The sequence below is a fragment of the Hippichthys cyanospilos genome, chromosome 15, assembly GCF_059441005.1.
Source record: "Hippichthys cyanospilos isolate Australia breed blue-spotted pipefish chromosome 15, RoL_Hcya_1.0, whole genome shotgun sequence".
NCBI classification, from domain to species: Eukaryota; Metazoa; Chordata; class Actinopteri; order Syngnathiformes; family Syngnathidae; genus Hippichthys; species Hippichthys cyanospilos.
This window is the reverse complement of record NC_142383.1, coordinates 7,353,251-7,375,207: the sequence shown is the minus strand read 5'-3', so window position 1 is coordinate 7,375,207 and position 21,957 is coordinate 7,353,251. Positions and strand designations below refer to the sequence as shown.

General features: G+C 37.5%; 1 protein-coding gene across 3 annotated transcripts in view; it reads right to left on the bottom strand.

Annotated features, from left to right (window-relative positions):
• The window catches only part of sh2d3ca (SH2 domain containing 3Ca), a 64,455-nt gene extending 50,235 nt beyond the window's left edge, over positions 1–14,220 (bottom strand). For 2 of the 3 annotated variants that reach the window (XM_088435804.1, XM_088435802.1), the window contains exon 1: positions 2,626–2,789. In XM_088435804.1, the coding sequence (XP_088291930.1) occupies positions 2,626–2,706 (81 nt within the window). In that variant the 5' untranslated portion in view covers positions 2,707–2,789. Of the gene's footprint in view, positions 1–2,625; positions 2,790–14,158 lie in introns of those variants that run through there. The other variant, XM_088435803.1, reaches the window with a different exon arrangement.
• Between the last annotated feature and the right edge of the window lie 7,737 nt (positions 14,221–21,957).

Sequence of the window (21,957 nt, the reverse complement as noted above, 5' to 3'; positions counted from 1 at the left end):
TCAGTGGAACTATAGATGAGTTGAATAAGTAACAATTACAGTACCCATGCTTGGGTTGCACAGTATTGTGCTTGACAAGCTATCTTTAATGAGAATGGATCGGGGAGTCAATACCGGGCCAGATAAAATGTTGAGTGTTTGAAAACAATCCCATGTTGCAAAGAATTAAGCAATTATTCTTCGCTTACAACAGAGAGACAGCCACTTAACTCGTAACTGCCTCGCTAACTAATTAATTCACCCACTTCAACCACTGCTACGCAGGAACCTGCCGTCGCTTTGATTAAAAATAACTTAACGACTCTGAGCTAAACACTCCCATCTGAAGCTAAAAAACAAAGCAACAACAAAAACAGTTGACGCTCACTCGACAAAAATCGTTGTAAAACAGGACTGTTGAATTCATTCACCTTCTATATTAAAATAAAAAGTATATTGAATATGTCCATAAAAATCAATCTTTCTGTCGCTGTCTATCACCAGTAGTCAAGTAGTGTATACATAAATGAGTAAAATACATCTTTATCCTTTCCTCAACAAGAAAATGTGTATTCCCTGATTATTTTGCTGCCTCATGGCACTTAAAAATTAATAGACAAATCAAACAGTATCTTTCCCCCAATTTCAAACAGCTGAAAATGACGTGATGGGGCCCGAATTCCGGTTCAATGTTCGGGAATGGGACATCCCTACTGCATAGATACATATCCATAAATGTTTATACATTTGTTTTATGTTTCTACATGTAAATATTCTCCAGCGTATTCCTGTTTTTTTTTTTTTTGCTTGTATTTGCCATTTTGTTTCAGAAGGTCAATAAAGTTAATTGCCACGCCCCCAAACACATGACGCATGATTAAAAACACCATGATTTATTATACTCTTGATAAAATGTGGATGTGTCTCAGGATTTTATATATATATATATATATATATATATATATATATATATATATATATATATATATATATATATATATATATATATATATTTATTTATTTGTTTGTTTTAAATGTACTTAGCACAGTATAGCAATAGAGTGTTCCTCTAACAACCTGAAGGTTATAAATTCAATCCCAAAATCCCAACCCTTGCCTTCAGGTCAAAATGTCCTAGAACAAGACACAGAACCCTAATTTGCTCCCAGTGGAGCTGGCAGCAGTCTCCATTGATATGAGTGAATGTGAGTCTCCGCAAACCACTTTGAACATATACAATGACGTAGAAAGCACGCTATAAGTTCATTACATTTTATGTGTCAAACATCTTCATTGTTAAGTCTCATTTTCTTGCAAAGAACCGCTCAAAATTTTAATGGTCATATTCGCCAGCAGCTTCATTTCTTCTGATCTAATCTAATGAGAGCCAATACAATGAGTGTGTGCAAATAATTCTACAATTTGAGTCAATGTTCTATTTCAGTGGATATTTGGATCATGTTGCCTTCTGAAGCTTTTTAAGAAAGGCAAAATAATACACATCGGGGTATGATACAGAGCATTTAAATGAGGGATTGTAATTTGACTACATTTTCCGACCCTCCTTCCTTCCTTTTGATGTTGTACTTGTCTCAGTATTGAGCTAGACCTTATACTTATTGAGGAAGAGGTATGGTGCATCCTGCACTGGTCACCAGCCAATTGCAGGGCACATAAACAAACTTGTCACTTCACACCAATAGGCAATTTAGAGTTGTGAATTACTCCAACACATCTTTATTGGAAAGTGGGAAGAGGCTGTATTCATGGGGTTAATACGCAGAGGTTCAAATAATCCAGTGCCAGGATTCTAATCATGAAGGCCAAGATTTATGTGACAGAAATGCCTACTAGTAAAACTTCTGGCAACTGCCATGGATCAATTATTTTTATTTTTAACACTTTCAGTGTTTCATGTACCTTTGTGTATTTTGCTCACCTCTTGTACAAAAGTAGTATCAACAGTGCCTCTGTTTTGCGTCGACAATCCATTCCATATAATTCACCAAATTCTAAACCATCCAATTCTCATGCCCATTTCAAATTGAAACACTGATGCTTGCTATGCAAAAATACTAAACATAACGATAACAATACCGATCTAAATTGAGTATTGTTTATTTGGAAAGCCAGAATTTGCTCGTTTGGCACCACATTAGTCAGTCACAATCAAATAAACTGGGGCCAACAGCAGCAAAACGAAATCAATTTTAACACTCACTGCATACATTTTGTTCAATATGATTAAGATCTCCAAAAGCCCTTGCACTCATTTAATGAGTCACCCAGCGCCTTTACATACATCTGAAATTCAATATAGGCAATATGTTTAGCAAAATATACTGTCAGAGTCATCCTGTCCTGTGCATATGGACGCATATCGTGTTTCAAACTGAGCTGGAATTAGATCAAGGGAAGATGATACTGAACCTCTTAACACACTTTCACTGCCATGCGCTAAAACTCCTACATACTTGTAGTACAATAAACCACTTCCTGTCTCTGCACAGTGATTTTGACAGCACACTTCTACTATGATGTCACTAGTATGCCAGTTCGCGTGTGGCATGATGCTACCGGACTCACATGTGCGTCAAGAGGAATGCATTGGGACAGATACAGTAGTAGCTTGCAAAACACACTAACCTGCACCTGCATGAAAGATCCCCGGTAGAAGCAGCATGCTGCAGCCGACAGGGCGCTCCACAGACTGCACCTTTCCGTCATGATGGCCACACACCTTTCCCCTGATGTCTCCGCTCACGTCCTGCCTCGTCTTCTTGTTTTAGGTTTTTTTTTTTGCTTTTACTGTCTCCTCGCCCCCACCCAGGGGTGTCTGATACAAACCCCCGAGCCCCTGGGTTAAGCCTGTCCCACCCCTGCTTTGCCGAGCCTAAAAGCCCCAGCACATGGTGAACCCCCACATCCCTCCACCCCACTGTAAAAAGAGCTCCAAAAAATGTCAAAAGCTGCAGCTTGTCAGCAGCTAACCACACAAGCTAAACGGAGAGAGCTGCAAACATGAGAAAAGTGATAAGAGTCAGTGCCTATCACAGCTCCTGACATCACGCCGGCTGCTGTTCTTGCTCCTCTCACCGCACTTGCTGCACTTCACGCGGCTGGTAGGGATTACCTCATTGCTTGCTTGTGAAAGGCGTGTGGGTGGGGGGAGGGCGGACATGAGGGAGGGGGAGAGAGAGTGGGAGGATGGATGTGAGGGAGGGGGGCTTGAGCACTCGCAAGAACAAGGAGAGGGAGAGTGCTGTCGAATTGCAGGCGGACCCCACCCCGCCGGACACCCCCCCCCCCCCCCCCTACACACACACACACACACACACACACAAAGCACCCCTGCCCTCCCTTTGGTGCTGAGACAATGCTGACATAGTAGGTATGATTGGGCGGGGGAGATTGAGGGAGTAATAGTGGAAGAAAGTGAAGAAACAAAAAATAAACTGAAATTCATCCCTTCCAAAATACGCTGCTGCTTAAAATATTACAAAAAAATGACAGGTACTGACATCAAAGTATACAAAACGATCCTCAAATACTGTAGTTAGAAAATATGCCCTCTAGGGGTTGCAATTAGAATGAGGATGACATCATTGAGGCGTTGTCATGACATCGTGTTTCTTTCCATCATTTTTCAAAACTGTGGTACCGAAGTGCCCAAAATGTGAAAAGTGCCTCAAATTGCACATTTGGGTCCCTGAACTGTGAGGGCTTCGTGTTGTGAGCTATTACTTTTTGGGCTTTGAAAAAAAAAAGTGGATTTTTGTTGTTTTTGCTTAATTCTTAACCTACAAGCAACATGTTATTGTTAGATTAGTGAGGGCACAAAGAACATATTTTTAAAAAGTTGAATATTGAATGATATATTCTTTCGTCTTAACACAGTATTCTGATTAATTTTACTTTTATGGAATATAAATTAGACAGCAACATCCACCTATTTTCCCACCCATGATTAATCAAGCTAATTTTGTATTTATCCTAATTCACATATCTAGGATATGCATTCATGTTTATAGAACAACCTACCAACCAATGCCTTCTAGCATTTGACAAATATCACATACTAACGACAAAAGGCAAGAAAAGTAAAGTACCATTTAAATGAAAGTCCCAAATTAGAACTGTTTTCTCTCCTCTGTTATCAGTGAACACTATAACTCAACAATTCCTATAAAATGAAATAATAAATAAGCCACATGAATGAGGAGCGAAGAGGAAAGCAGTCTCCTGGAATCTAACCTTTCTTAAGCCATGAGAAGAGCCCCTGCACACACGCCACATAAGCTTGAATCATACCTTAAAAAATAAATAAATAAATAAATAAATATATATATATATATATATATATATATATATATATATATATATATATATATATATATATATATATATATATATATATAGAGAGAGAGAGAGAGAGAGAGAGAGAGAGAGAGATAGATAGATAGATAGATAGATAGATAGATAGATAGATAGATAGATAGATAGATAGATAGATAGATAGATAGATAGATAGATAGATAGATAGATAGATAGATGGATATGTCCGTCCTTATACTTCCGCTGCAGCAGCTGCAGAGCATTTCCCATCTATGCTAGGAGCTAGGATAATGCATGCAGCTCACAGCTCATTAAAAGCTAAAACATGAAGGCAGGTGTCTAAAGGATAACTCGGTGTGATTCTCCTCACCCCATTTCACACGCACACATTCACGTGCAATCACAAAGGGTGGGTGGGGGCTCTGTCTCCTGGGGCCTGCACGCGTGTCATCCTTGAGGACGCTTCGCCATGGTAACACAACGCATAGCCAAAATTCTGACGTCGCATTCCACCGTACCTGGGGAAAATAATCATCTCAGTCAATCTTGCTTCTTAACTTTGGGTTTGTCATGTCAGATAAGAGTCAGTGAAGACTTTGCTAAGCTGCCCCATAAATGCATGTCAGTGTGTTGAAAAACAAATAAGACACAGGGCGGATTCATTTACAGGGAAATCGCCTTTTAATACAATCCAGTGCTGGATTAAGCAGATTGCACAGTCGGGGAGGGCGGACGCATGATCTCATTATAGGGGTTCTAGGCTATCCCTAAAACTCAATCTGCTGTTAAACCCTTCCAAAACAATCCCAATGTGGTATGTAACATCTGGCTACTGCACCACACACACACCCAAACACACACACAAACACACACCCGCACACACATAGGCAAAACAAAACAGTTCCTGAGGGGGGTGGCAATAGGATGACTGTTTCACAAGCTATGGCTTTGGGGTCAGCTTTAAAATGTAGTCTTTAGGGGGGGAATACAGTCATGCAGCTTCTTATGAGCTACAGCGAGTCCAATGCGGTCTGTGATGCTGAAACATAACACACACACAAAATCTTTTGATCATAAGTTGAAAGCATATGGCAGATAACAGTTGACAACTAGCTAAAACAGTATAATACCTAGCACATAAGGCAAGAAGCTAATATTGTAGTCTTTTTGCTGTCCTCAGTTACTGCAGTACTTCATTTTGTCAAACAGCAGATGGATGTTATTGCACAAAATGAGTCACAGAAGATCAAAATCAAAGTTGTTTGTTCCAAAAAGCTGGACATTACTACAGGCCCCTGGCAAAAATTATGGAGTCACCAGTCTCGGAGGATGTACATGCAGTTATTTAATTTTGTAGAAAAAAAAAGCAGATCACAGACATGACACAATTAAAGACATTTCAAATGGCAACTCTCTGGCTTTAAAGAAACACTGAAAGAAATCAAGAAAAAAAGATGGGGTGGTCAGTAACAATTACTTTTTTAGACCAAGCAGAAGGAATAAAAAATGGAATCGCTTAATTCTGAAGAGAGAATTATAGAATTACCCTGTAAGTTTCCATTCCCATAACTATTTGCATTATATTAGCTCTACTTGTTATTCTGAAGTTAGGCAAGAGTGATTGCACACCGGAGAATTGTCAATTGAAACAAAAGAGGATTGTCAATCTTTAAAGAAGTTCAATCAGGTAGTGTTGTAAAGGATGTTGGTTATTCAGAGTGGTAGACCAAGGAGTCACCATCTGTGACCAAATTGTAAGAAATGGACTCAAGGAAATGGGATTTGCATACAGGAAGAGCTAAACGAAAACCAACATTAACACTTTTAACTCGAAAAAAAAAAAAGAAGTTTACAACAGGCTAAGGACCAGCAATCATGGACTGTGGATGACTGGATGAAAGTCATTATCAGTGGCGAATGGCGACTCTGCATTGGCCAAGTTGATGATGCTGGAACTTTTGTTTAGTGCCGTTACAATGATATCTAAGAAGACAACTGCTTGATGAAAGCATGCATATTTCCACAGCCATTGATGTCACATTTTCTTGGTTTATTTTGTTTTAGTGTTTTATTTTTAAGTCAGTAAGTTGCCATTTAAATGACTTTACTTTTGTTTCATATCTGTGATCCACTTTTTTATTTGTTTTTTAACAAAATTGTAAAATTGTATAAACATCCACCGAGACTTGTGATTCTATCATTTTTTTTTTTTTTTTTTGCCATGGGTTGTATAAGTCCTTAGCCAGGTTTACACCCAAACATTGACACATTTTATTTTTTACTAACATTTACAACTTCAAATTGTTCAGCGCATTCAATACACAATGAAAAAAAAGTCAAATCAGCTGTGACCACTCCCAGAGCAGCGCAGCACTCACTCTCTGCGCTTGTATTTTAAAATGACCAACACAGGGTCTGACCTGCCTCTGCATCGAGTTACGCATCACACTCTGCAGAATGTATGCTGTTCACTGAAATAGAACCACACTTTAAACCATTTTCCTTTCCATGAGCTGAATTCCCAGATGGATCTCACTTTGGTGGGTATCTCAAATGATGATTGGCTGAATTTTAGTCTCGCTTGGACTTCAAACTCTTTTAATTAAACTGTACATGCATGCATGCAAATAAAAACGGACATCTTTCTAATACTCTGCATTACAGATGGAGTTTCAACAAGGGGGGCCCACAAGAACATTATCTTGACATGATAGAAATCAATTTACAACACAGGCAGTGTTGTGTCCCCCAGCATCCCTTCAACCTGCTTTATGTGAGTTGGCCCAAGCTGTCATTTTCTCTTTCTTTCCATAACCATCTTTCTACACCCCCCCTGCCCGTGTCATCTATCTCTACACCCCCCTCTTGCCGCTTGGAGGCGGACGTCAGTTAGATATTAATTAGTGAGCCCCATCCCAAAGGCTGATAGGAAGCACAATGGAGAATCCCAGCATGTATCTGCCAGCATCTCTCTAATGAAAGAAGTATGTGGGCCTGTCTTGCCAGTGTGAGCGGGTGTATCTCAACCCATATGTGTGTGGATAGGAGGTAACGATCAAGTAGGCCACGTGAGAATAAGTTCATGAAAAAAATATCTGCAGAAACAAACATAATGTGCACATGGGCAATCATAGGGTGTATATGTCACTCTCCTGCTCCATCTATTTACAGTGCAGTGTAAAAAAAGCCCACGGATGTTGTTGTGACTTTGCGTCTGTGTAGGCTGCTAGCAGCTCATTTATTGTACAATACTATTTACATATGATTGTATCATTTTTAGAGTCTTATCGTTGTGTATTCTCTTTGAATGGGTAAACAGTTTAGTTGGCTATTTTTTTTTTTATCAGTAAAGCAGATAAATATGAGAAGTTTCATTTATTTTGTCTGTCGCTAACCATGACACAAAAATGGAAGTACAGTAGTATTTTTCAGATAAACACATTACGTTATTTTCACACTGACAACCACAAGATGACGCAAAGTATCATTTCAACATAAGAGGGGGCTTATACAAACAAGTGAAAAGGACTGAATGAAAATTGCATTCAAAAGAAAGTCATGCTCTGCAGATTACACCATGCAAGGAGTCAAATATGCAGCCAAAAACGGTAATCGAGCATAAGAAAGAAAGTTGTGAAAATCTTGTAAGGAACTGATGAAAGAAAAGCGGAAGGTTACTCTTACTGAAATGAGGAAAACTAAAAAAGTGAATCATGAGCAAAAAGCGTGGTCGCCCCAGCGCTATTCTGATTTTAAACAAAATCGCTGTTCTTGCAGTTGGATTTTATCAAATACATTTCCTCTCCAAAAATGTGACATAAACTCCGGTGAGACGCACAGTATATGTTTTTTTCCTTCTTGAGTTTACATTTTTAGGTCAGAGAATACGGTACATCAAGAAAATTTCAGTTTGTGTAATAATGTTAAGCACTGAACCAACATTGCCAATTGACGTATTAAACAGCTAGTTTTGAATTATTTTCACTTACGCTATTAATAACTTCTAATGGAAGAATATAAATTGTCAAAAGGTGAATTGAGACAAATAATGATTTATTACTTGAGTGACCAAACTTTTTCTCAATGATAATGTATAACGAATGCCTTCCTCTTAAACAAACATGGCAACCTCTTTCAGACTCAAGCTCAGCCCAATGATCAAACAACAACAATACATTTTGAGGGACGCAAGCAAACCAATGAGGAGATCCTTTATCAAGTGCATGATAATGATTCAAAACAACAAAAGAGCTCGTTATTGGAAAGAAGTGGAAGGTTTTAGACGGAATCCCGATGGAGGAGTGGTTCTCGAACCTTTATTAATAATGTATCTCCTGTGAAATTTTTTTGGGGCCAAGTACACCCTAATGAGAGACAAACATTTTGGGATAAGAAAACCACAAAATCACAGAGTGCTGGGCCATGCAAGTCCAATATATTAAAATGCTGGAACAACATTTGTGGTGGTATTTTTTTGTCATATTTTAATTGGCAAGTATAGAGGATAGCTACTGCAGATCATTTGTTTAATGACTGGTCACAAATAAATCTAGTAATAAATTGCTTCATGTATTTATCAAGTTGCTGTTCATTAAAATGACATTGAAAAGCAATACATTAGATCTGCCAATACTACTTGCAGAAACCCTGGCAAAATCTGACAGAAGTGCCTTCATATACACTCTGGGATACATGTAGCCCCATTTAAGAAACACTTTTTTAAGTTTAAGACAATTAGAATCAGACATCTTCTGGATATTGGAGTTTGGGCTAAATCTAGTCTGTTTCCGTATGCGACTTGATTGAGTCCAGAAATCAAAGTTGAAACCTGGGTTATGTTAAAGCCTGTCCAACATAGTTCAAATTTAGTCCAAAATAAGTGTTGATATTTGGTTCAAAACTGGTTCATGATTTAATATCTCCAATATGCTCCAACTTTAGTACAAAAATAATCAATAAAAATCAGCTACGGTTGTCCGCTATCCAATGTGAATCAAATTTAGTTGAAAAAACAACAAACAATCCATTCATCTACAAATAGTTGAAAATGAACCAATGTTGAACTCATCCAGCGAGGTCCAAATTCTCTTCATAATTTGTTGAAGGTTTAACTCCAGGGGTTAATTTTGACCCAACTCTAGCTTTTTGATATTTTTGATGTGTGATATCAAAGGAAAAGTATACAAAAAGCACTAGGAGGCTAAAATATAGCATAGATAATCAAATCATGATGACATCAATATGCCACGCCGCCATCCCTTCTAAATGCTTGCAAGCGGGAGGTCGAGAGGTACACCCTTGGGTGTTAAATTTAGCCCATGTTGGGCTCATTTACTGCCTTCAAAATTGGAAATATTGTCAATTTTGGACATATTAAAAACCCAATGTTTTATCATGCATTTCCCCCTGATTGTTGCATCAATCCATTCAACAGCAACCAGAGAACAGGGTGCAATAGACATGTTTGTGTTTATTTTTTCCATACATAGACAGTTGGGTAAAACATATAGTGAAATGTCACATACCTTTGATGCACAAGGCATGAGTGAAGTGTTGGTGTTATGCATTAATGGATGCAAGCACTGTATGTATAGACAGTCAACCTCTATTATTGTAAGAAAAACCCACAATTGACACTGAAATTTCAAAAAAAAAGTATCCAATTCAGATATATATCTCTTCATTTTTTGATTTTTGTGCAGATCAAACCCCATTTTTCAGTCTATAGCAAAAATAAAAGAATTGGCCTTACTCTTCCAATAGCTTTAAAATTGTATGTGGGTATGTGGTGATTAACTTTATGTGACAGCAAGTCACACTAGAAGTGTTGAGAATGTTTAGAAGCATTTTTTCCACTGGGGCTTCCACTGAATCACAAGGTCTCCATCTTCAAAGATGTTTTCCACATCTTCCCAGAAATAATGATGTCTTTTGCAAAATGTTTGGACTTTGATTGCTGTTTTCACTCTCCAATGCACCTATGTTGTTTGCATGTCATGCAGATGACCTTTTTACTCATTTTCAGTAGAAAATAGTATCATTAAAAGTACCTGTTAGCACTGAAAGCATAGATGCTTGATTTTGATGCCATGACTGTGATAGTGCACCACGCAAATGGCTTTTGTATTATATGTATAGTTATGTGTATATATATATATATATATATATATATATATATATATATATATATATATATATATATATATATATATATATATATATATATATATATATATATATATATATATATATATATATATATTTTTTTTTTTTTTAAACAAAATTCCTGCATTGCTTGCATGTGTGTGGGTGCTGAATATTATATTTAAAAAAAAAAGAAGCTACTGAAGCACGCCCACCAGCTCACGCCCCATCTCATTTACACAGGCGCCACATTAATTCAATCTACAGTAATTGTCGTATGCACACAGACACACACACACACACACACACACACACACACACACACGCACACATGCATGTGCACACACATGCACCCAGAGGGTACTGCCTTGATTTAATCAGGCACTATGCACAGAACACACACACGCACACATGCACAGTCACATCATTTTGGAAATGCAAACCATTCGCATAATTAAACATGTGCTTACACATCTGAGCCCCTTCATCTCCCACACATGAACACATACATGATTGCGCACACACATACTTTAAGGACATAAAGCTTTCACATCTATCCACATAAGAAGGCAAGGCTGGATTGCATGTAAAATCAAACACACAAGAAAATTACAATATCAATTGAAATGGAAGCAGTAAGACAATTATAATAGGAATGAGGCATCGACTGTATGTTATGTATCCAATGTAAGCTCCTGTTTTAAACATCAGCTGTCATAAATGTTTTAGAGAGAAGGGAAGGCAATGGAAGGACTGACTGCAGGCTTCCTAGGAAATGTGAGATGATGGACACCGGACAGGGCTTTTTCAGGGTATATGAAAAGCAGGGAAAGCAAGTATGGATGGCATAAAGAGCACATTTACATAAAATGAACATGTAGCCTACGATTCATGCATTAAAAATGATGAAAAATACAGAAATAGAGAGAAGCAGGGACTTAAAAGTGTGGTGCAGTTGTTATTAATGTGTGATTAAATTGAATTTATTCTTTTCACGAATGAAAAACAGATAAAGGACAGGGTCATTCGAGAAGGCTTTCACGATTGTGATTTATCAATACAACATAGAATAATGCATCTCTTTTTTTTCTCATTGTGACAGGATGATTATTTTTAAACTCGACATAGCACCATCTACTGGAAAAAGTCGAAACTACAGACACGCTGCAACTATAGCACAGGCTGCTGCTATTCGTGATTAACCTTAACTCATTCAATTCCAAAGACATCTTTTTTTACGTGTTTTAAGAGTCCAGACATTTAATCTTAGATATGTATTCATATCTTTTTATTTTTTTTAAATTTTTGGCTGCAGGGGTGTGTAAAAGGGGCGCGTATTAAATGAATTAGTACTAAGGTAATCCATTACTTTTGGTATTGAAGTAAAAAAGAAATCAAATGCTTGATAAATTAAGGTAATCCATTACTTTAAGCATAAGAAGTCCAAAAGCATTCTTTTACTTTAGTACGTTAACACCAAAGGTAATTAGTACTTTCAGTATCTAAAATAATAGATTCTTTTAGAAGTAGTTCATAAATTACTTAATTCTTCTTAATTCACCAGCCATTTTAAACCCGTCTTTAGACAAACAATTGAATTGAATGGAATTGTCTGGTCTTAAAAAAACAACACACGGCTATGTCTTTGCAACTGAATAAAATAATAATCTGAAATGAGGTAATAGCTGTATTGCATTATATGTTAATGAGAGCTTGCTAAAACAACGGACACACAGTCATCGTATTGTTATTCCTTTTTAATCTATAATTCTTATCTTTCATTTGAAATTGACTTAAGGTTAGGGTATAATGTATTTTAACACTAATAACAGCAACAACATTATTATTAGTAGTAGTAGTCATAGTGGTAGTTGTAAAGTCAAATTTATGTTATTTAATTTGAAAAATTGCAAACATGATTAATAATAACAAAATATCAAGACACAGATAAATAGTAATGTATTGTTGCATGTTTTTATTTGCTTTTACTTGTTTTGCTTTTGCCCCTAGCATATTAACATTGGAAATATGAAAATTTAGGATAATATAGACTATTATGTTGATGATAAAGATGATGATGACAGGGAATTTAGAGACCGCATTGCAGAATAACTCCCAAATCACATTGATCATTATCAACTTGCGTTTGTTTCCTGATTTATTTTGAAATGTCTTCTTATCACCTCTTTGTTTCATGTACTTCCTCTACTGTAATGTCTTCCTGTTTAACTCTTGACCTGTGTTTCATAGACAATCCCAAATTATTCTCAAGGTTGTCAGTCATGGTTTTGTTAACTTTCAAAGTGAATATTCTGCATGTGACCTTGGAAATCCCAAGCGGGATACAATGTTTTACTCTTTAATAGGCTGAAGTGGAAGTGCTGTGATTTGTGGCTGTTATCACCTGCCTAATCGCTACAGAGTATGTTGAAACATTAAAACAACTTGTCTGTTATGTCCTCCCTGCCACTGAAGTGACATATTGCTGTAGAATATGCATTAATCCAACAGGGGCGGGCTAATAAAACATTCCAATGTGATGCATAATGGTGGTGCATTAATGTTGCTGGGCTTATGGACATAAAATCTGCATATTTATGACACTCATATCGAAAATTTGTCCTCTAACTTGAGTGCTTCAACTCATAAAACGAAAACAATGGAAACACAACTCATGAATATCTTAAATCGGGGTTCTCCAAATATTACATAAAAACAGAATGATGCACCACGTTAAAATGTGTCTTTTACAACAAAGCAAGCAAGCATAAATTGTTTACAAATTGTACTTATTTATTCATTATATTTGTAACCAAAATAAGGCCAGTTTGTGCAATACAAGAATCAGATGTGGGGATCGCTGTAGTGATATAGTCATAATTGAACCTTTGCAGTTTTAATAAACAGAGTAGAGGAAACCACGTTTGTCTCTGAAAATTTATTTTAATTCTCTACATGGCCATGAGGAGAACTTCTGCTAGTATTTATCTGGAAAAGACTATTAGTAATGTAAGCGTGGTAGTCCCCATTACTCACATACCGCTACTTTTCTGAAATCGACTATGATGTTGTAAATATGACTATGTTCTGATTGTTCTCCACTTCCAATCGTCTCTATATTTTTTTAAATAGCATAGCAATCAATGTCAAAAGGAAGTTTAGAATATGCTTTGGGCCACCCAAAAAATGGACTGAGGGGCACAAAGAATGCCCATGACGTAGATTAGACATTTAACATTAATAGATGATGTGCAATGTTATTAACTGTAATACTCCCTGATTTTTCTTTTTTTTTTTATTACCCATGTCCTTAGAGTAGTGCTTCTCAATTATATTTTGCAAAGCCACCCATAGGAAATGTAAAATATTTTGTGTGACCTCCCCGCACTTGCCACGCCGACCATAACTAAGGTTATTATCTATAAAGCACTGCCTTAGTGTATTACTATCAGAGGTGTCAAATAAACAAGTTAAGTTGAGTTGTTGGAGATTGGAAAACCAATCTGATAGGCTCTTGTCGGTGGGGGAGCAAATTCAGGAGAAGAAGGAAGATGTGAAAATGGAAGAGGTTAAGAGTTGTCTGTCCGATGGATGGTAAATTTCACTTTAAAATGTGCAACAATGGGACCTATGACAAAGGTAGAATCATCTGAATTCTAAGACACTACATTTACAACTGAAATTGAACATGATGACTTACCTTAATGCCGACTATCTCAGCTGTTGCCATGTGCCTGAAAAGATTAGGGGACGAAAAGACCAACATGCGGATTTGTATAATGTGAATCCAGAGGCTTTTGTTTGATTTGCTCTCTTAACAGGTGCATGCGTAAGCTACGCCCATATTCCCACGGTCCATGGAAAGTGGACAGATAAAGGAAGAAAAAACACTGCGCATATTTGGTTACTTAAGGTGGAAATGTATCAGATACATTTACACTCACATGGTTCTGGATCATATGTCCAAAAGGCCAATGTGGCAAAACACAGTCCTGCATGGTGTGAAGCCGCAAATGGGGGCAATTAAAGTTCCCAATGACACTGTGGCTCTTTTATGGCCCTGTGAAGGCATGTTAGACCTGACCATTGGAGCCCTGTGCATGAGAATGTTAATATGTCCCATGAAAGAGCTTTCTCAGCTCCACAGTTCCCTCCCAACAACGCGCCGCAAGATCTCTGTGGGAATGTATAACACATAACTATCGCTGGCTTTTTATTGACCTTGTAAATAAAACTCTCTATACCGTATATCTTTCGTGACAACATCATTCCTGTTATTCGTGACAAGATTTGCTCATCAAAAATCACTGTGAAGTAAAACATGTGGGGTTCCACAAAACTACTTCACCATTGATCGACCCATGAACTGGTTATAACAGCAATAAGAACCAAAATGTAGCTGTCTTTTTACACAGAGAGAGGGGGCCTGGGAATTATGACTATTCAGTATCAAATTGTAGCAAATTGGACTTAAAGACATCAACAATTCAGACGGATAGGAATTTTGCATTTTTTTACTAGTCCGTTGTTTACAGTCCATCGGTCCATGGACCCCTTTCTGTATAGCCATCACCTGTGTCACAAAAATTGGTTACTTAAATGCCATAATCTCCTTGCGCATCCAAGAATGCTTTGCTCAACCATGTGCAAACGGTTTATTAATTCAATTCATATTTAAAAAGCTCTGAAATTCCGCACAAACATTGACATCCCAGCCATGCTGTCCACCTTCAACGAGGAGAAAATGTTGCTCAGTGTAATACATTAAAGATACTTTGCCTCTTTATAATAGCTGGTGCATACTAATGCTCTAGCACTCTAGTTGTTCCTGGATGCATTTATGTATGCCTGCTGCCCATATAGATTTGACTTAATGGCAGTTTAATTATTTCTGAGAATTCTAGAAGATTTTACTGGGTCAGTTGACAAACTGCTACCAACAGATAGATGGTGGCGATTTCAAAATAATGGTTGAACCTTCCTATTTTGTTGGTGATAATCAACGACGGACAGTCCGTCAGTACTCACAAACTGCTCACCTCTGAGTTCAGATATAGGTATTGATCACAGACATACATGAATCACATGGCTGTTTTTGTGTATAAAAATTTTATACTTTTCCACATATTTCATTACAAGTAATGAAGATGGCAGTTGTAGGTAGGAAGAATATTGTTTAAGGGACAACGTGTAAGATTTAAACAGTTTATCAATAAAAAGATATAAATTAAATGATTATAAATTTTAAAAAGTTGCAAATAAATGTGTTCTTAATGACCAACAGTATGTTTTAAATTCAATTGTAGGTCTAGCTATCGTTAAATTTTATTACATGTGCGAGTGGGCGAATGGCACTCCTCCGGAGGCTGCCATGGCTGTTATAGCGACGGTCAATGGTAAATGCAGCACCTCCTGCTGTCTGTAATGAAAAACCGTCTAAATCGTACACGTTGTCCCTTTAAGGTTCCTCAGGGTTTTTTTTGAACATGCAAATGAACTACAGATATCTATAACACATATCAGCTAGCTGTTAAATAATAGGAGGGCTTGTCAATCACTATTAGTGCTCATGTTGGGCCTTCTTCCACGACATTAATGAAGAATAATAACCTGGGCAAAAGAGTAGCTTTTGCAGGCAATGAGAGGTGTCTCTCATATGGTGCTCTTCCTAACGAAAACATTTATTTATTTATTTATCAGAACCATCAAGACGTTGAGCCAGGTATTGCCTTTTTGATATTGATTAATAATTTAATTTCAGAGCTTAAACAAAATTTTATCTTTTTTTTTCATGTAAACCCAAAGCACAGGATCACACTCAGATTTTCTCTTGAACAGCAGGCTTTCGACCTGATTGCAGGTCTGACAAATTCCATACTACTTGAATCCTTGTTGGCATTTTTTTTTAGCCACTAGATGACGCTACATGTTAAGAAGAGAAGAACATTTAGTTGATAGTGGGGGCCTTAACGGCCTTGTTTGTTTTCTACCTTGACCCTCGGGGCTCCACAGCCTTTATCCGTTTATTATGAAGACTTGTTTTGCTTTACGCCTTCCAAAAAAGGAGAAGCGTGATGAAGATAGCAATACTTCAGGGACCGGTGTCTTAAAGCGTCATGCTCCCACTCAAACATATGAATATATCCACTCATGAATATTATGTACTCGAGATTTGCATTTGAATTAACTGGCCCATATTTTCTCATTATTCCCAACACACAAATACAACCCAGGGGTTCCCACAAGTGGTACACACGTTGAATAATTGTTGCAATAGTTGTGATGTATGAATTGTGTCATCAGCAGGTTGCAACAAAGAGTCTGGAAGAGTCACATAAAAGAAAGTGTGCAAAAACTGGTGAAACTTACACCGTGAATTGAACAGTCTGGACTAGAAAATATAAGTAATTGTAATACTATATAGTTGTGAATGACCAGTGGGAACAAACCAATTATGATTTTGAAACATTTTAACTTGACTGAACCTGAGACACATGCACGAAAAATGATCTTCACACACATTTAATTAGGCGCCATTTCAATATAGTTGATACTTGCAATATCTTGGTAAATTAATCTTATTGATTAATTACCGAGCATGATGTAGATACCCTCTGTTTAATTTGCTTATGCCATGGGCGCTTTCTGTGTTTGTGTCACTGAAGGCCAGGCTAACATTTCCTATCGCTGTGCTTTTGAAGCTTCTACATTGACATTGTGGATGTGATCCTTTATTGGAAGTGATTCTAGTAGATGGGCTACACTTTTCATTTTGGAATAAGGCTCACTTCCATTGTTTCTTTAAAAGTCATTTTCAGGAGTCAAAACCTGTATTTGTTCCACTCTGCAGTGTGTGTGTGTGTGTGCGTGTGTGTGTGTGTGTGTGTGTGTTGGAGGCATGCTGGATGCTTCGAAATTTCCCCTTGATGAAAAACAAGCTTTCAATAATTCAACCATAAAATATGAGAAACTATGACTCGAGGCCTTTCTGGGCCAGCAATTCTGGCATACACGCATGCACGCACACACAAACAAACACACAAACTGAACACTTATTGTTTGATTTCCTAGTATAGCCACAGTGGAGGTTATTTGAAAAAAGTTGATTTGTGATTAATGACTTAGTGATTGCTTCTAATATTTTTAGTCCTTAGTGTGATATTATGAAAAGTATCTACCATCATTATTTTTCTTAGTGTTCATTCTTTGAAAGTATTGCTCTGCAATTTCTGGGATGCTGAAACTGAATTACTTCACTGTGTATTAAACGCTGGAGAAAAAAAAAAAGCAAATACCTGTGCCTACAGCAGAAGGAAAGGGGCGTCATTTGGAAGGGAACTACTGTAAAGTATCTCAATGAGTCGAGAAAAAGTGCTGTCGCGCTTCCACTTATTTTAAAAAAAAAAAAAAAACCTGCCAAAAGAAGATGAACATGGTGTCAGATACGAACGGCTTGTTGTGAAGGCCAACGTCAAAATAAACACACCGAATAATACAGGACGACAATGCAATGGCCGTAGTAAAATTGTATTTTGAAGTTGCTCTTTGTAACTGCAACTTAGTGGGGGGTAGATGGCTTGAGTCCTCGCATCTAAATTCCCGCTTTTGTTATGAAATATCAAAACGTTTACTGAAAACAAAACAGGAAAACATTACAATGAATCTTCTTTAAAAGTCTTTAAAAGTCTATTTAAGATTAAGGTTTTCTGTTTTGTTTCTCATTCTTGTTTTTTGTTTTCTGCTAAAAAATATCATTTCAGTCCATCAATGCAAAATTAAATATTTATATATATTTATACATATAAGTATGTGAGCGCACGCATCTTTAATGATTGTTTTTTTTTAATTTCTCACAACTACTGTATTTCTCACAACTTAATGTTCCTCTTGTTTGTTTTTGTTTTTGTGTCTAAGGTCAACAGATCTGCACCAATAATAAGTGAAGGAAGGCAAGTAAAAGGTCAAGACCATGTGTTTTCATCATGGCCTCTATTACTAACAAAAGTGATGAGACTTTTTTTGGTCACTCTGTATAAATTCAAGTAAAACCCAAGCAAAAATAAGAGAACCTTAGGCTTTAGCTGTATCATTATCCTTGTTGCTCTTCTTACATGGCCCTAGACAACAATTTAATTTTATACATTCATATAAATGGTGAAAATCATTGAGCTGTGATGGGAAATGTGACATTGCCTGCGAGAAAGACCTTTGTCCTTGAACAGAGTAAGTAGCTCACCTTCACTGCAAAAAAATCATGCTGTGATTCCTCAAGTGGGATAAATCAAAAATCAATAAAGAAGCAAAGCATCAGATCACATTGCACCAACATATATTTTTACATCTTCCTCCTACATTGCTAATATGCATGTTAGGCTAGTTTCTCAGTGAAGCCTGAAGTGACCCAATTCAGATTTTTTTGACCTCCTTATCTGACGTGTATCTGATCCTTGTATGACAGTTTGAACAACACACGTTTCATTTTTTTCAAACGCGACCCAGGCCACTTGGGTATGTGGTACCAAATCCAATACGTCTTCTGACGTGGCTTCTGGCTGAACGACCGGGTCACATTCATCGGACTTGCACGTAATAAACAGGTTACAAACGTTACAATTCTGCACTCAAAAACACGTAAGCGGCTTGGAAAAACTAAAACAATAGCAGACCAGGTGAAGAAGATTTCAAATATTTTGAGGGAGGGAGAACAAAGTGTATTTTCAATGTGTGTGTATGTATCTACTCTTGCTCGTTCGAAGCATGTGAGGGTGACGTTGCTGTCATGGCACAAAATGCCGTGACCAAATACTGCAGCTTCCCCCCTCCTTTCCACCTTAAAAGTAACAGACTGAAAATATTGTGGCTCCTGTATGACAGCCATTTGGCCATTCATTGTAGTACTTCCGTAAACACTAACGTTATGCACGACCGCTGTGTGTAACGTCATGGTGTCCTCTGCGCATACAGGAGAGTTTTGGTCCATTTGGCGTTCACACACAGGTCACATACAGGTCGCTTTTATTTGGAAATGCAAATGACCTCACCAAAAAATCGTCTCAAACATTCTCAAAAATTGGGAATCGAGGATTCAATCCTGTGGTGTGAACCCAGCCTTACATTTCTTGAAGAGTGCATATGTGTGAGGGTTCTTAATTAGGTAGAGTGTCAGTCAGACCTTAATCTTATTTAAAAACAGGACTGAACTTCAAAAATGGCCTAAAGTTGACCCCTCTCCAAAACTGGATTTAATGCCTTTTCTGTGCTCACAGGTCCCCTGATTCATGTTGGAATAATTTCAGGGCAATCCTAGGTTATTCGTGGCCATGGCAGCCAGTACTGGCTGTAAATCCTATTTCGCGGCCGTCAAGCACCTGAAAAAGCGCCCAAAAGCAGGGAGAAAAAGTTGAATGAATACCACCCTCAAAAATGATTTCTGATTCTGCATTTAGATGCTCTGAAGTCTGTTTCTACTGCTCTATAGGTTTCAGGGCCATCTGGAATGATTCAGCAAGCTGTAGCAGCTCCATACATAAACCCTATCTTGTGGAAGCTCTGCAAAAGCATCATGATGTAAAAATTGGGTGGAAATGTACCCACCTCAAAACTGTTGACATTTTTGGGTGCTCAGAAGTCCCTTGCTGGGAGTTGGCAAGGTGTAACATCCTTCTTGATGATTTATAACACTACTGACCGCAAACATTATTTGAAGGTAACCAATGACCTTAAAAGTGGCTCAACACTTGCAATGCAGCCAAAAATGAGCTTTGTCCCCTTTACACATCCAACATGTTCATTCACAGAAACTACAAACTCCATTTTTCTCTTGCCTCTTTGAAAATGTGCTCGGACAAAAACAAGAGACCGAACATGATGTAATGTGACATGCCACATATACTGAGTAACAAGTGTCACTCAGCTGCTTGGTGAAGAAGTGTTGCCTCCACGAGTGAAAATACAATCAATGCTGCCTCAAAAAAAAACTAAAAAAAAAAAAAAAAAAGTATATATATATATATATATATATATATATATATATATATATATATATATATATATATATATATATATATATATATATATATATATATATATATATATATATATGTATATATATGGGTGTATATATGTGTGTGCACACATTCAGTGTTTTCATGTATAAACTACTGTCGAGAGCAGGTGTGTTCCTGGTGTCTCTCACTTCTTGTTATAGCTTCCTAATTTACAAAAGCCGTCAAGCGTGTAGGTGTTTCAGGAAATGTATAAATATATAACCTTTGTACATGCAGTCGCCCTTGTCTCACTCCTGATTTGTAAGAGAAAAAAAAGTCATGTCAGACTCACCCTGACAAGAACAAAGAGCATCTGGGACGGATGACAGGAGCTGCTGCCGCTAATGATGCCCCAGCTACCTGTCTGGCTGTAGAAGGGACTTAATGCAATTGTATTTACATGCTGGATGTGTAGGAATGCTATTTATCCATTCATCCATGTTCTATATCGTTTGCCCTCATTAGGGTCAGAAGTTAGCCTATCCTAGCTGAATTGGGGTCCTACAGGTCACACTGGACATTAACACTTACAATCACATTGATGGATAAAAAATCAAACAATTGTCAGAGGATTGATTAGCAACATATCATCAATGAATTAGAGGATTTTAAACACAATAAACACTGGTTCAAATTACAGGATGAACTAACTCAGTGCCAAATCAAATTTATTAACGCCCATGCTCGCATGGACTGTAAATCATACAAGTGTAAAGTCGCAAAAAATGCATTGAGAAGAATCAAAAAATATAAGGAGTCTTAGGAGTATTTAAAAAAAAGAGACTCCCACTAACATTACATTTCCCACTTGACATACAAGACAGCCAGTCGCCTATTGCCTGCCTCAACGTGTATATTATACATGCAGTACAGTGTATATGTTCATTCCGTTTTGGAAGCTACACTAATATATCGCTAATTCTGGGCAAAAACCTCATCGGTCACATATTGGTTAAATTCATAGTTAAAGATAAAGAAAAAAAAAGGTCAACTTTACCATGCAACATGCTAGTTGGATAGTTAGCTAGGTAGGAAGGTACTGTAGGTAGGGTGTTTGGACATGGACGTTTTGTAATCAGTTCGCATGATGAAAGAAACGTGGGCGCTCCTGGCTTAAAGCATATTTTAGTAATATAAACTATAATATTGCATATCTCCATCCATTATTGTGGCCGTTTATCCACACAAGGGACTCGGCTGTGCTGGAGCCTACCGCTAATGTCTTCAGACAGATGGAGTACACCCTGAACTGGTTGCCAGTCAATTATAGCGCACACAAAGCTCAACCACTATTCACACTCCCAAAATCCCCTCGGGACAATATAGTGTCCAATACACCTATTCTGCCTGTTTTTGGAATGTGGGAAGAGACCTCTGAGTAGTCAGAGAAAACATCCACAGGCACAGGGACAACATGCAAACTCCACAAAGGAAGGTTGTAGCCAAAAGCAAA